Source organism: Epinephelus moara, chromosome 6 (genome assembly GCF_006386435.1).
Source record: "Epinephelus moara isolate mb chromosome 6, YSFRI_EMoa_1.0, whole genome shotgun sequence".
Classification (NCBI taxonomy): Eukaryota; Metazoa; Chordata; class Actinopteri; order Perciformes; family Serranidae; genus Epinephelus; species Epinephelus moara.
Window position 1 is genome coordinate 28,782,973 of NC_065511.1, and position 14,497 is coordinate 28,797,469.

Below are 14,497 nucleotides of genomic sequence, written 5' to 3' on the forward strand. Positions count from 1 at the left end.
TGTGAATGTACTGTGTGTGGGCACATGCACTTATTTGCTTGTCTGTATACATATACTCTATTTTTTTGTGCTTCTCTAGATGGGTGCTCTCCAGGTTAGGGTGGGTGGGTTGTTCGTTTGGAGTGGGAGAAAAGGAAACATGGAAATGTCATTCCAAGTATATACTTACTGTATTTTGTACTTGTTTGCATTTCCAAATAAAAAATATTAATTAAAAAAAAAATGCTGACAATGTGTAGAATGAAATAGTGCACATTAACGCCTTTGGAGTTGTACTGGACTATTTGTTCAACAACAATTACCACTATGACTGGACTCCTATCAGAAATTTGCTGTTGGTTGATATGAGTGTACCCGAGTTTGTTTATGGATCTGATTTATAACAAATCAGATAAGAACACGAAAAGCACCCACACCAACTTACATTAATTGCATGGCTCTCGCTTATTGGTTTTGGATGAGGCACCACAAAAGATGTAAAGGTTGTAATAGGTGAAGGAGTCCATTGCCCCTCCCCTCAAACACACATACTGTACTCACAGCACCTCCTCTGTGAAAACACTTTCTACGCACCTGGAGACTGCAGGAGATATGGAAACATCTGTGATACTGGTGATAATCCTGGGAACCATCTCAGGTGAGAAATAAAGACTTTTAAAACCACTTTAACATTAAACTCTTCCATCAGGTCATGATTATTAAGGTAATCTGGATTAAATTTAGCCCTCAGTGTAATTTAACCCTTAAACTTGACCTGATTTTAGGTTTAAAATGGGTCAAACTCAACCCAAGGTTTATTATTACAATTTCATATGTTAAAAAGTATAGCATCAAAGCTTCTGTCACCGCAGGTCACAGTTTGATCTAACAAACTATAAAGACCAAATTCTTTCAATGCTATCAGAGTATCATTCTCAGTCATTTCATTTCATTCTCATCATTTCAGATACTCTAGATTACAAAAATAAGCTTTTAAAGACCTAACAACTTGCTTTTAAGCAAATAACAGTCTTGTATCAGCAGTGCTTTGGTGTATATATCCCAGTGATCCACGGTGCATTGTCATCGAAGTCTCAGTAACATTTATTCCCATCATGTAACTGTCTCCTCCAGGTTTGAGCCATGGAGCTGGTGTGCTACCAGACAATCTCATTGCAGCTGTTGGAGAGACGGTGACGTTCACCACAACAGTGACTCCACCAGCTACTCCGTTTCTAATAGTAGTGTGGAGTTTTTCCAATATCCACGGTGCTCATTCTAATATACTAACCTCGAGCAGCACAGACATAATTGAGCCAGCGTATGCAAACAGGGTCACCCTCTTCAGACCTACTGGATCTCTGGAGCTCAGGAATCTGACTCTTAGTGACAATGGAGAATACACAGTCATGATCATACCAAATGGCGGAGCACAGCAGAAAGGAATTTGCACACTGCTCATACTCGGTGCGTTGACGCAACACTGTTTAAGATTTTGTTCCTTTAAGAGGAATCATTTTCATTCATTTTAACTGTATAAAACACACCTTAAGTCAAAGAATGTGACTTCTCATATATCATGATAGCCCAGGTTGACAATTAAAAATGTTTCCACTGATGTTTGCAATAGCGTTATCAATTCAATAAAATCTCACTTTAATTGGCATACAGGGAGTGACATCAGTACCAATTCACAACTGTCCATCATGTTTAGTGTCAGGGTTATGTTACATAATGTTTTTAGGGGTTATGCTGCCACAGAAGCAGGGTAGAAAATCCACAGCAATTGATATGTGTAATGTCTTTTACCCCTTTTTATGACTTCTAATAACTGCATTGTTCATTTCAACCAACAGCACCAGTCTCCAATGTGGTTGTAACTCCCAGCAGCACAGATTTGGTGGAGCTCAGCAGCTCTGTCAGCCTGTCCTGTTCCGCTTCTGCTTCCTCTCCCTCTTTCCTCTGGCTGAACGGCAGCTCTGAGGTTACAGCCAGTGACAGAGTTCAGCTCACTGATGGAGGCGCCACTCTTACCATTGTCAGTGTGACCCGCTATGACCAGGGACCATTCAGGTGTCAAGTGTCCAATCCTGTCAGTGATGGCACCAGTGATCCAGTAAACCTCTCCATCAGCTGTGAGTTACTAATGTTAATGCAAAGTTATTGCATGTTCTTGCAAATCTCAGAGCTTAACATTTTCACACTGCAAATTTGCAAACATTTGCAGCTTGATCCCTGTTGCTTTGTTTTTGGTGATTCATTCATTTTTTTATTCATTTCCCATCTGCCACACAATGCAGATGGCCCAGAAAACATAAATTTGAAGCTGTCTCCATCACAAGAATACTATACAGAAGGGTCAGACATCATCCTGACCTGCTCAGCTGTCTCCAGACCTCCTGCCCTGTTTCAGTGGTTTCTGAATGCAGACCTGCTGTCTAATACTGGACCGGAGCTCAGACTGAAGAACATTCAGATGAATGACAGAGGGAACTACAGCTGTCAGGCCTTTAACAACAAAACTCTGAGATATCAAATATCTCCACCTGCAGCTATAACTGTGCTGGGTAAGTAGAAATTAACAGGTTTACATAGTAGTTACATATTCAGTAAGTTGGCATTTTATTGTCAACTACAGGCATTTGGATTTGGTATGTACAGTATGTTTAGTACAGATTTCCCCTTATATTATTCCTTAAATTAGGCTACTTTAAGTTAGCAAACCTTTTTTGCCCACATTGTAGGATATTAAATCCTTATGTACTACCTGAATGGACCTACACTTCTTTAAATAATGTAACCTTTATGATGCTTGACAAATACGACATCATGTTTTTTGATAAAATATCTAGATGTAAAATCAAATTCTAGATGTCCTGTGCATCACTTTCTTTTTTAACCCACAACTTAGCCTTGCACATTTAAGCTCTTTGAGAATTTAAACAGTGGATTTAACACTGCTTTACCACCAGTGTTGGCAGTAACACATTACAGTAATGTGATTAATCTTTACATTGACAATGACAGTTGCAGTCATTGGAAAGAGCGCTAGCCTCTTTTATCTACTACTTTTTACCTTTCAAACATTGGAATGTGAGTAATCACAAGAAAATATTGGTTGATGACTTTATCTTCAAAATATGAGCAAAATGTTTTAAAGGAATACCTCACCCACAAAATGACCATTTGTATATCAATTACCAACTGTGTGTTACATTAAATTCATAAAAAAAAAACTGTTTTTCTCCCATGTCTTAATAGTGAATGGAGAATCAAAAAAGGCAAATATTCTTCATGAATTAAGGTAATCAGGGTCCACATGTACCAACAGCGAAACTATATCAAGACATACGATTACCAACTCTCACACAAACTGTGCAGTATAATCCAAGTCTCATTTATCCAGTTGTATGCTAAGTATATCCTAAACACATGCATCTTCGCTAAAACGTTAAATTATAAAACAGTCTCAGGCACAGCCAAATACTGTGACTGGGCACATGTTAAAACTCTGTTTAAACAGAGCTCATAGACACTCTCAGGATGCGTTACTCGTAGACAGAAGTGTTTCATATTGAAGCATTTTAGCAAACATGCATGTGTTAAGGAAGTACTGAGTATACGACTGGATAAATGAGACCACACTGAATAAATAAGATCATACTGCACGTGTTTTGTGAGTCTTTGTAAAGGGATGTTTGGATATAGTTTGCTGTTGTTAAATATGGTCCCTGTTTACTTCAATTCATGAAAAACATTTGCCTTTTTCAGACTCTGTTCACCGTGGAGGCTTGCAAGAAAAACAAGGTTTCTTTCGTGAATTCAAGGTGACACGCAGTGAGTAATTGATGTTCAAATAGTTACTTTGCAGGTGAAATATTCTTTTTAACTGGCACTTTTTGTAGATACTTGTCAATGTCTAATATACCTTCAAAGGTGCTGTGTTTAACTTTGGGTTAGTAGTTGGACTGAACCATTTTCGCAAAGCGTCTGAATTTGATAACCTAAGAATGAGGCAATTCATCATGCATCTTTAGGGTTAGGACAGTTTTCATTAAATTTGTACCAACGAATAATCTTATAGCAAATCTTTAAGTAAATAAACTTAAAAATAAAACTTAAACTTAATCAAAATATTTTCTCCCACAGCACCAATATCCAATGTAACGGTAAATGCCAGCACGACAGAAATTTTGGAGTCCAGCAGCAGCTCTGTCAGCCTGTCCTGTTCCGCTTCTGGTTCCTCTCCCTCTTTCCTCTGGCTGAACGGCAGCTCTGAGGTTACAGCCAGCGACAGAGTTCAGCTCATTGATGGAAACTCCACTCTCACGATAATTAATGTCACACGCTACGACCAGGGACCATTCTTCTGCCATGTGTTCAATCATTTCAGTAACAGCACCAGCGATCCAGTAAACCTCCTCATCATCTGTGAGTCACTAACAGACACATTCATCACACGTTCATTAAAATCCCAGACAGTTTAAAGTCTTGCCACTGAGTCAAGCTTTATGTCCTTTTTTGCCTTGAGCTACTAAAATTACTATCCGTGATATTCTTTTTGATGCCAATCCATTTCCTCCCTACATTTTATTGGTGACCATATCTTTTTATGTTTCTTGCCGCAGACGGCCCAGAAAATATCAATCTGACAATATCTCCATCGCAAGAATTCTATGACGAAGGTTCAGACATCACTTTGATGTGCTCAACTGACTCCGGACCTCCTGCCTTGATTCACTGGTTTCTAAATGGAGACCTGCTGTCTGATACTGGACCAGAGCTCAGACTGGTGAACATTCAGAAGAGTCAGAGTGGGAACTACAGCTGTCAGGCCTTTAACAACAGAACTAGGCCTATGAGAAATCAAACATCGCAGACTGCAGCCATCTCTGTACTAAAATGTAAGTTGGAGTGAATTACCTGTTGTTGCTGAGGGCTAAAATAACTTGGGCTTTTAGTGTCTGCACTGCCTCTTTGAAGGTCAGAGATTGTAGTTGCTTTTGATGAGGCTTTTTCAAGTAGTCTGAAGGTTTGAAAAGAGAGAAAACATGCACTCTTGCTTTACTCGTTCTGTAGGTCAGAGATGATTTCAGCCTCACTGCAAGAAGAAAATGTTGGCATTGTAGGTTTCGGCAACACAAATATGTTTCCGGATGTGATTTAGCGAGTCTGTGTTTTTAGCGGCTTTTAAAGGAGCTATATGTAAGAAATCTAAAGCAAATAGTCGTAAAATCCTCCTAATATGTCACAGAGACTAAGGAATAATGTTCATATAACATACTGATCTCACCGACAACAATAGTACAGCCAGAATATTCGCATTTAAAACATTTTTGCAGTCCGCAAATCATGTTTATGTTTTGAATTTGTGTTTTGGCCTGTTGCGCCATCCACCACCGTCTACCAGTCACACAGTCAGTAGAGTCTCAGCATCAGTTACAGTTACGACTGAGCTACAGCAGCACGGCAAGCAGCATTAGCAGTGTCCCAGTAAATAGCATGAGCATAGACTGTATAAGAGCATGAGCAGCCGGCTTCTCCTCAGCTGTATCCCGGCAGCAGCGTTAGCAGCAGAGAAGCCGGACTTGCTCGAACGGTCCGCTGGAAAACCGAAGATCAAGGACGCGGGGATGCGGCCCTGCCACGGCAGCCGCCCGTGGGCAAACAAATCAGTCTCCAGCGTGCCGCTGTCCAGCAACCTCGAATCTGTAGGGGAGGGGGAGCGGACATGACTCACGGCAGTATTTTGAATTTGAGTGCAGTAACCGTTTTGGCCACATTCTTACATACAGCGCCTTTAAGGCAACTAATGTGGGTGTATTTTAACGAGACATCGCTGCTTTTTCAGCAGGGACATTGCCATGAAAGCATTTGTTTTTTTACAGAGACTTAGCTGATTGTCCAGCTGGGATTTGTGTGTATGTTAAGCCAAAATGTGAGCTTTTCCTTAGATGTGGCCGGGATGATACCAAGGTATCGATACTACAGATACTAAATCTTCATTGTGAAGATTTATTCTAGTGTCAGTGGGATTGGTTCCATAAAAAGGGATCAGTTTCTTGTTTGTGCGTTATATTTCAAGATCAAAACTATCTGTGCAAACAATGTTCCTTTATCTTAAAACACATCTACTGTATGCACTCTTTGCCCCCCCGCTGCTTTTGACCTATTGTGTGCACTCAGACAACGTATGCATTGGGAACGCACACACAGCACACCCTGAAATCCGACACATAATTGCAGTGATGGCTGAGAGAAAAAGGAAAATGCCTCAGCATCCAGACCCTTGACACAGAGGCAGAATTCACTGGCAAAGTCTTTTCAGAGGGGCTCAGGCAAGAAATATCCAGCCAGTGAAATTTAGTGAAACTGGATCTGCCAATGTTTTTTCTGATGACTGGGTAGATTATTCCTAAGAGGTTCTTAGTTGTGTTGTTTGATGAAGAATTAGTACAGAGTGTGATATCCTTTGCTGAATGTAATGCAGTTTTAATGGTTGTCTTGCTTGCAAAACAGGAAATACTGTAGAAGTCAGAGCAATTGATTTGTGCAATATTTTTATTCCCCAATTGATGACTCCTTACTTTTTTGGTCTTTTTCTACCCATAGCTCAAATCTCCAATGTTGTAGTGACTCCCAACGCCACAGAGTTGTTAGAGCTGAGCTCAGTCTCTATGTCCTGCTCGACCTCTGGATCTTTCCCCACTTTCCTCTGGCTGAACGACAGCTCTGAGGTTACAGCCAGCGACAGGGTTCTGCTCAATGATGGAAACTCCACTCTCACGATAATTAATGTCACACGCTACGACCAGGGACCATTCTTCTGCCATGTGTTCAATAATTTCAGCAATTACACCAGCGATCCAGTGACACTCTACATCAGCTGTGAGTCCTCTTTGATGTTACAGCATCTGCATGCAAATGCTACACAGACCTTGAAATTCGCTGCTTGATTCATGATTATCATGTCAGGAGTGGTTTGGTTTAAATTACTTATTGTGCACCTTGCTGTTTGATTGTTGCAGTTTGGCTGATAGTGAGAAAATGAAAGCTGTGCTTAGTTTAATGATGCAGCTCAGTGTTTGAACGGCATCCTTAACAGTAATGACCCTTTCACACTGAGCCAAGCTGGATGCAATCTGCAGCTTGTCTCACGCTAATGTGCTTTTATTGGTGACTATATCGTTTTGTCTTTTTCCACAGTTGGCCCAGAAAATATTAATTTGAAGCTGTCTCCGCCACAAAAATACTTCAAGGTTGGGTCAAACATAAACATGACGTGTTCAGCTGACTCCAGACCTGCTGCCCAATTTATGTGGTTTCTGAATGGAAGCCTGCTGTCTGATACTGGACCAGAGTTCAGACTGATGAACAGTCAGATGAATCACAGTGGACGCTACAGCTGTCAGGCCTATAACAGCAAAACTCTGAAATATGAAAAATCTAAGCCTGCAGCCATCTCTGTACAGAGTAAGTTTGAATACATTTAGTAAGTTATATTGTCACAGAGCAATGGGTTTACATTTAGAAAATGTGGCTTTCTGCTACCCTCTTTTTATTTTTTTATCCACAGCACCAATCTCCAATGTGATGGTGATTTCAAACAACTCACACTTGGGCCTGTTTGAGTTCAACAGCTCTGTCCGTTTGTCCTGCTCCGCCTCTGGATCCTACCCCTCTTTCCTCTGGCTGAACGGCAGCTCTGAGGTTACAGAAAGTGACAGAGTTCAGCTCACTGATGGAGGCGCCACTCTCACTCTAACTAGAGTGACCCGCTATGACCAGGGACCATTCAGTTGCAACGTGTCGAATGGTGTCAGCAGTGAAATCACCCAGCCGGTGAATCTTTTCATCCAACGTGAGTATATGACAAAGGGACTTGTGCTACACACCTTCCCCGAGTTAAGATGGCAATTACTTTCAGGTTCCATAGAGACCCCAGCTGGCTCAGTGGCATTGACAGATCTAAACCACATCTATGGATCTGATGCTCACAACCAATGTCCAACCCTACAGCCTGAAACCCTCAGACTTAAAGAACAGTGTGTAGGATTTAGTGGCATCTATTGGTGAGGACTGCAGATATCAAACAGCTGAAACTTCTTCCGTGTGCCAAGCGTGAACTCCCAGTTAAAATTCCTTCAACGTTGTTGTTTAGGAGGGTTTTACCATGAGCTGAGTTATCCACAGACATCTCTCCCTCTCCAAAACAAACAGAGCAGGTGATTAAAACCACTAAAAACACTGAGTATAGCAATTCCAAGGCAAAAATTAGTGTTTCTCTGATCTTGGTCAGCTCGGCGTAGACAGGTCGCTAGCCCAACAACTGCTAATGTGTGCTCAACTTTTTTCTTTAACTTAGGATCCTGTTCATTACAAGATTTATCCATCGATCTGATCAGGTCAGCTCTAATCAGAACGACTGTTCAGTTATCCCCCTTGCGACTCATATCTCCACAAACTGCCTTTGAGTGGGGGAAAAAGTGATTTAAACCGATAAACACACTGAATAAAGCAGTTTCAAGTTGGAAAAATCAGTGTTTTTCTCACACAACTCATCATGGAGAGGCTGCTACCTACGGTGGCCGATGGGAAAACACAAACGGCCCCAATCTGAGGCCAGTGTGTGATTTGGCTGTTCTGGGCTGCTGTGGAAACATGGTGGTGCAATGCGGTGTATTCAAATATCACAACATTTTTGACCAAATACCTTGATATCAATATTGCCATGGTATTGTAGGATTGATAGGTGCTTTGAAATAAATATTCATACAATGGGCTTTTTGACAAATAATCACTAGTAATGTAGATATAATGACTAAGTGAGGAAAGACAAATAATAGAACAGCTAGAACACTCTGGTAAGTTCAGAAAACCACATCACTTTACTGTAATGCAGCTTTTAAAACAGGAAAAGACAACACCTATGATTTTATATGTAAAATCGAAGACAAAACCTAGTGTCATATCACGACATTGTGGTTTAGTTTATATGTAGAAATAAGTGTTTGTCCCTCATTTCTAGAGGTCACTATTGTAGACCTATTATTAATAGCAATGTCATCAATTATCAGTCACACATTATCTTCATAGACCAAATAACTAGACTCAGTGCTTATTGCAATGCACCTGCAACCTGATCTAAGGGTAACAAATTATGAGTGTAAAGTGTGCTTTAACCACACGGACATAAAATGAGGGTCTTATATGCATGCTTCAGTGATCTGAAGACTTTATTTATACCTAATACAGCACTACAACAATACAAAACTGCTACTACATCTACTACAGTCAGAAGCAAAACATTGACAAATGCGTCAGAGATAACAAAATTAAACACAAAACTCAAATCATTATCACCGTCACCAATTCTACCTGTGTACTATGAAATGTCTGAAGTTGTAGCCAGCATAAAAACAACCATTTCCATTTGACAACCACCATTATGAACCACCACTGACAACAAAACACACTGCAAAACACGTCAACACCGAAATCTGTGACCCCTCTGGGTCCAACTGAAATAACAGCCCACATGGCTTATTATCATCAATAATGCAAGAGGAAAACAGGAGCTGGTACACACATTGACAATGACACGATACACACATTGTCCAAACAACAAAACAGCTAACGTTAGTCAGTTTAAACAAAGATGTACTCACCGGTCAGAAGCCCCGTTCAGTCTGTGGTCCTGATACGGCGTTAACAGTAATCCCGTTTTTCTTTCAATATGGCGCTTCGCCAGGTGAACTTCATACCACACTTTATCGTTAGCGTTTTTCTGCATCACAGTCAACTTTCGAAGCTTGTTTGTACTCACGGAACAACAGACCCATCCATTACAGACCACACAACATGTTTGTTTGCGAGCTTTGACAGCCGAACTTCAACAAACGTCTCTGGCACGTGATCGTTGAGCAACCAATCACAAGACGGGATCATGGGGCGGCTTTGCGTGAAATTAATACAATCATTTCTTTTTTAAATGTGAATAAATTTTGTTGTATTCACTTCCAAACAAACGATTGATTTAAAAAATGTAATCTGAAAAATCTGAAAAATAAAGGAAATTGGTGCGCTCGACCTTTTTGGAGGAGCTCGAGCGCCCCCTGCCACCGCGCATGCTCGTAATCGCTTGGCTAATGTACACAACAAATGCCATAAGCTTGTAATAACGTTAGCATGTGATATGTGTTTGGAAAACGTGTTTCGTATAAGACAGTTGTTTGGTCGGTGAACTCTGTGAGTTGTAAGTGACCCAAATTCTGAAACGTTACATTTGTTACATGTTCCTGGCCTCATAGTAGAGGTAGGCTAGCGGCTAGGCTAATTTCTACAATGTAAAATGCCATAGGCTTGTGCTAAAAACATTAGCATGTTGTATTTGTGGGAAAAATATATATATATGTATAAAATAAACAAATGAATGGTAATTTATGAAGATAAGATCTTATTGATCCCCAGGGGTACATTCACAAGCTTGGTTAAATTGAGCTCCACCTTTACCAGACGCAATATTGAAGTGATGAAGACATTAATTTATCAATGATGATTATGATCCAGTTACTGTATATAAACTATATCATTCTGGAGGCGACATCTTGCTCAACTACTAAAGCGTGCACCGTGTCCTAGAATAAAGGCAAAAGCCCTAAAGAATAACCTTTAAATATATCATTCTGAAATGGGACATTCTGCACAGTGAGCACTTTTAACAAGTACAATTTTAATTGCAAGACTTTTACTTAGAGTATGTCTGCACAGGGGTGTTGCTACTTTTACTTTACCTACTTCTAAATGTGATTCACAGTCCCGTATACGTACAGCTGTTCTCAGCAAATTGTTCATTATCAGCACTGGCCCACAACAGTATGAGCTTTGTAACAATAGGTTTAATCCTGAAGAAAAAAAATAAAACACACAAAATAAGTATGATGGAACCATCAAAAGCCTCTACAATAATACAGACACACTGCAATAACTTAAAACAATCTGATTGGTTGTGTTACAGATGGACCTGACAACATGGCTATCACAGGACCCAGTTCAGTGCGTGTTAAAGATTTCACAATGCTTTACTGCTCCACGATGTCTGTACCATCACCAACGTTCATCTGGCTTTACAACGGGAGGCCAACCAGTGTCCGTGAGGCTGCGTTCGTCATAAAATCCATCAGACCCTTTGACGGGGGGACGTTCACCTGCACTGCTGTGAACGCTGTTACAGGGCTGAATCAATCAGTGAGCCACAAGTTAACTGTTGTAGGTATGTGACAAAAAAAAAGAAAAACTGTATATCTATGTGTGTTTTGGAGAAATGCATTAAGGATCCTCTTGGGTGTTTTTTTTCCTTCAGATTACTTAGACTGTGACTGCTCAACTGCTGCCGGGAGAGCTACCATCATAACAGCTGGATGCTTTCTTCTTATTGCTGTAGTTGGTGGAACAATTGTGTATGGCATGATGAGGAGGAACAGGTAAGCATAAAACAGATCATGAGTTCTGCTGAAAAAAGCTCCTTAGTGGCCAGTGGTGGAATGTAATAGGTACATTTACCTTAGTACTGTACCTAAGTACAGCCTGGAGGTACTTGACTTGAGTATTTCCATTTTCTGATGTCTTAAATATTGTACTCTTTACTCCACTACATTTATCTGACAGCGATAGTTTTTTATGTCAAGATTTAACATGTAAAACATATGATCAGTTCAAAAAATGTTATTCATTCTTAAAATGACATAATAGTATATTAACGAGTTAAAATCAGTTCTACCATGACAACATTAAAATGCTGCTTACATAAATGCATCAATAATGATTCAGTAATACATAATACTCCACAACCCAACCATCAGAAAAAAACGTTGGCATTGCACGTTTCTGCAAACCACAGATTGTTACTTTTAGACGTCATAATGTATAGCAGTGGTTCCCAACTGGTGGGTTGCAGGTCCATTCTGAATGGACCGCAAGTGACTCGCAAACTTGTCGCAAAAGTTTGTAAAAAACACACTTTATTTTGAAGTGAATGGAATTTCCGGTACAAAGCTTTTATTTTAAAGTGCTGTTTCCTGCTGTAGAGTGTGTAATAATGGACAGCAAACTAGCTCGATGACATGGCCAAATGCAGTTATGACACTGAGTATAATAGACTGAGTGGACCTTGAACTGATGACCAAGGAGAAATCCAGACTCGTGGCTGGAGCCACTGCTGTAGAGGATACACTGAAAGTTAATATTTCAAAAGGGTTAATGTGTGGTTAAATTTAGGCACAAATACCACATGATCACGGTTACGAACAATCAATGTTTTGGCTTAAAATACCCACTTTTGGGAGCACGCTGGAAGCACAGCAATGTCTCTGTGAAAAACACTCTACTGGTGGAAACTCGGTGACAGGTTGCTACAGAACACTTGCATTTGGAGCCTCTGGAGACACAGCACATGGTTTTGTCTTTTGTTGGTCTTTAACAGTGGTCTGCAGCTTGGCAGGTGCCTCACCATCCACCATTCCTTTATCTCCAGAACACAAAGTCAGCTCACATACTACGTCACTTAAGACACTCTGATCCGACACATGTGCAACATGCAAGAGTAACACATTTGTGGTTTGCAGAAACATACAATGTCAGCATTGTCTTCAGGCGACCGGGTTTGCCTAATGAATACTTTGATTTTTTGATACTTAAAGTACATTCTGATGATTGATACTTATTTAGTTTTACTTGAGTAACAATATAAATGCAGGACTTTTACATGTAATGGAGTATTTTTATACTGTGGTATGGCTACTTTTACTTGAGTAAAAGATCTTAATAGTTCTTTCACCACTGACAAAGGCTACAAGTGTGTTAATTGTACATATGCACAAAATGACATAATTGTCCATAAAGTGAGACCACATGCACTTGGCTGTATTACCTAACATCTTGAGTAAATGCAATAATTTATTAGAAAATACTTGACTGAAACAATAGTTACTTTCTTTATGATAATAACCTAATGAATAGATGGTTAAATGGTTTATGAAATGCTGTTCATGACCTCTGTTTTGCTGATGAGCGAGAAAAACTGATTCACAAAGTAATACAATGCAGTAGCCTTGCAGTAAATACTGAGATCGCAGAGGTTATTATTTATGTGTTGACTTAAATGTATAATAATTTGAGGCTGTAGCTTGTGATGGTTTTACATTGAACTACATTATACTGAAATGTGTCTCTAAAAATGTGGAATTTATATGGAGGAGCAACATATTGGATACACCGCCACGCCACAACACCACAACGCCACAAACGACAGCCTCAGAGATCAGTTTTGAATTAAAATAAAACCTCTGACACAATGGCAGCACCAATTAATAATAAAATATCATGTTTTGTATTGGATTGACTTACTGTACACAGGGGTGCCTATTTTTCTGGTCACACACATAATTCACATGAGACTCCAGTTGACATTGATGAATATTTTTCTCACTGCAGTTGACACAGCCTTGTTATAGAGTTCTACCCAAATATAACACATTGACTTTCTGTGGAAATTTGATTTTAAAGCTGGTTCAAGTTTGAATTATGTGTAACATGTGGCCATATTTTAACAACTCCTTCTTTTTTATTTTATCAGAAACAGCAGCGACTACCCAGCACATCGACAAGGTTAGTATTCATCTGATCCAAGTTCTTTTCTTAAGTTACCATGTAGGACGATGGAAAGACTCATTTCTCAGTGATAAAACTGACGTAATGAAGTGACCTAATGAATTTATTTAAACTGCACTTTGACTCCTCAGAATCTCTGAGCATGAGGAACAGACGTTCAGACGTGTATAAGATCTCAGTGACAGCACAGAATGGCTTGACTTCCTTTGACGGTGAGGTGAATGTGATCAAATTAAATTTGATTTTGAAGAGAGAGCGCCCGTGTGTTTGCCTTGAGTTCACAGTGTTGTATTTTTCTAACCATTTGTTATTTTTTCCTCCTGCAGCATGAACAAAATTAGGAAACACAAACACACATACTGTAAGAAGACGGCAGTGTTATTGTTTTTGTATTTATTTATTCAACCCAACCATTTTCTGCCTCCTTCAGATTACACTTCATTGTGCTGAGTTTGATGCACAGCTGCATTGCAACTTTTTGTGTAACCTGATTTTCTGATCATATCTGATGGTTTGCAAGAATTAGTTCAAGATGAACACTTATTCTGAATATATGTAAGAAATTACAAAAGGAAAAAATGATTAAAAGTATTTATTTATTTAAAGTAATATAGTAGTAGTAGCAAAATAAAAGTAGTAGTAGTAGTAGTAGTACAGTAAAATAAAATAAAGTTCAGTGTCTTTTATCATTCAAGACATGTTGTGTAAATATGTGTATATTCAATAAAGATGTCATCTGAATCCCCAGTGCCTTCTGTGTCACTGCCTCTGAATACAACAAAAAAAAAGAAAAGTTTTATCACCATAAACATGATAGTGAATGGGCGGCACAGTGGCGCAGTGGTTAGCA

General features: G+C 39.6%; 1 protein-coding gene across 1 annotated transcript in view; it reads left to right on the plus strand.

Moving 5' to 3' along the window:
* LOC126391751 (hemicentin-1-like) overlaps positions 1-14,275 on the plus strand; it is a 40,635-nt gene extending 26,360 nt beyond the window's left edge. The window contains 14 exon segments of the mRNA XM_050046673.1: positions 543-637; positions 1,114-1,446; positions 1,836-2,114; positions 2,280-2,546; positions 4,129-4,410; positions 4,608-4,883; positions 6,592-6,867; positions 7,186-7,452; positions 7,556-7,840; positions 10,997-11,251; positions 11,342-11,462; positions 13,613-13,644; positions 13,779-13,859; positions 13,974-14,275. Coding sequence (XP_049902630.1) covers positions 543-637; positions 1,114-1,446; positions 1,836-2,114; positions 2,280-2,546; positions 4,129-4,410; positions 4,608-4,883; positions 6,592-6,867; positions 7,186-7,452; positions 7,556-7,840; positions 10,997-11,251; positions 11,342-11,462; positions 13,613-13,644; positions 13,779-13,859; positions 13,974-13,978 — 2,854 coding nt within the window. The 3' untranslated portion in view covers positions 13,979-14,275.
* Positions 14,276-14,497: the final 222 nt, after the last annotated feature.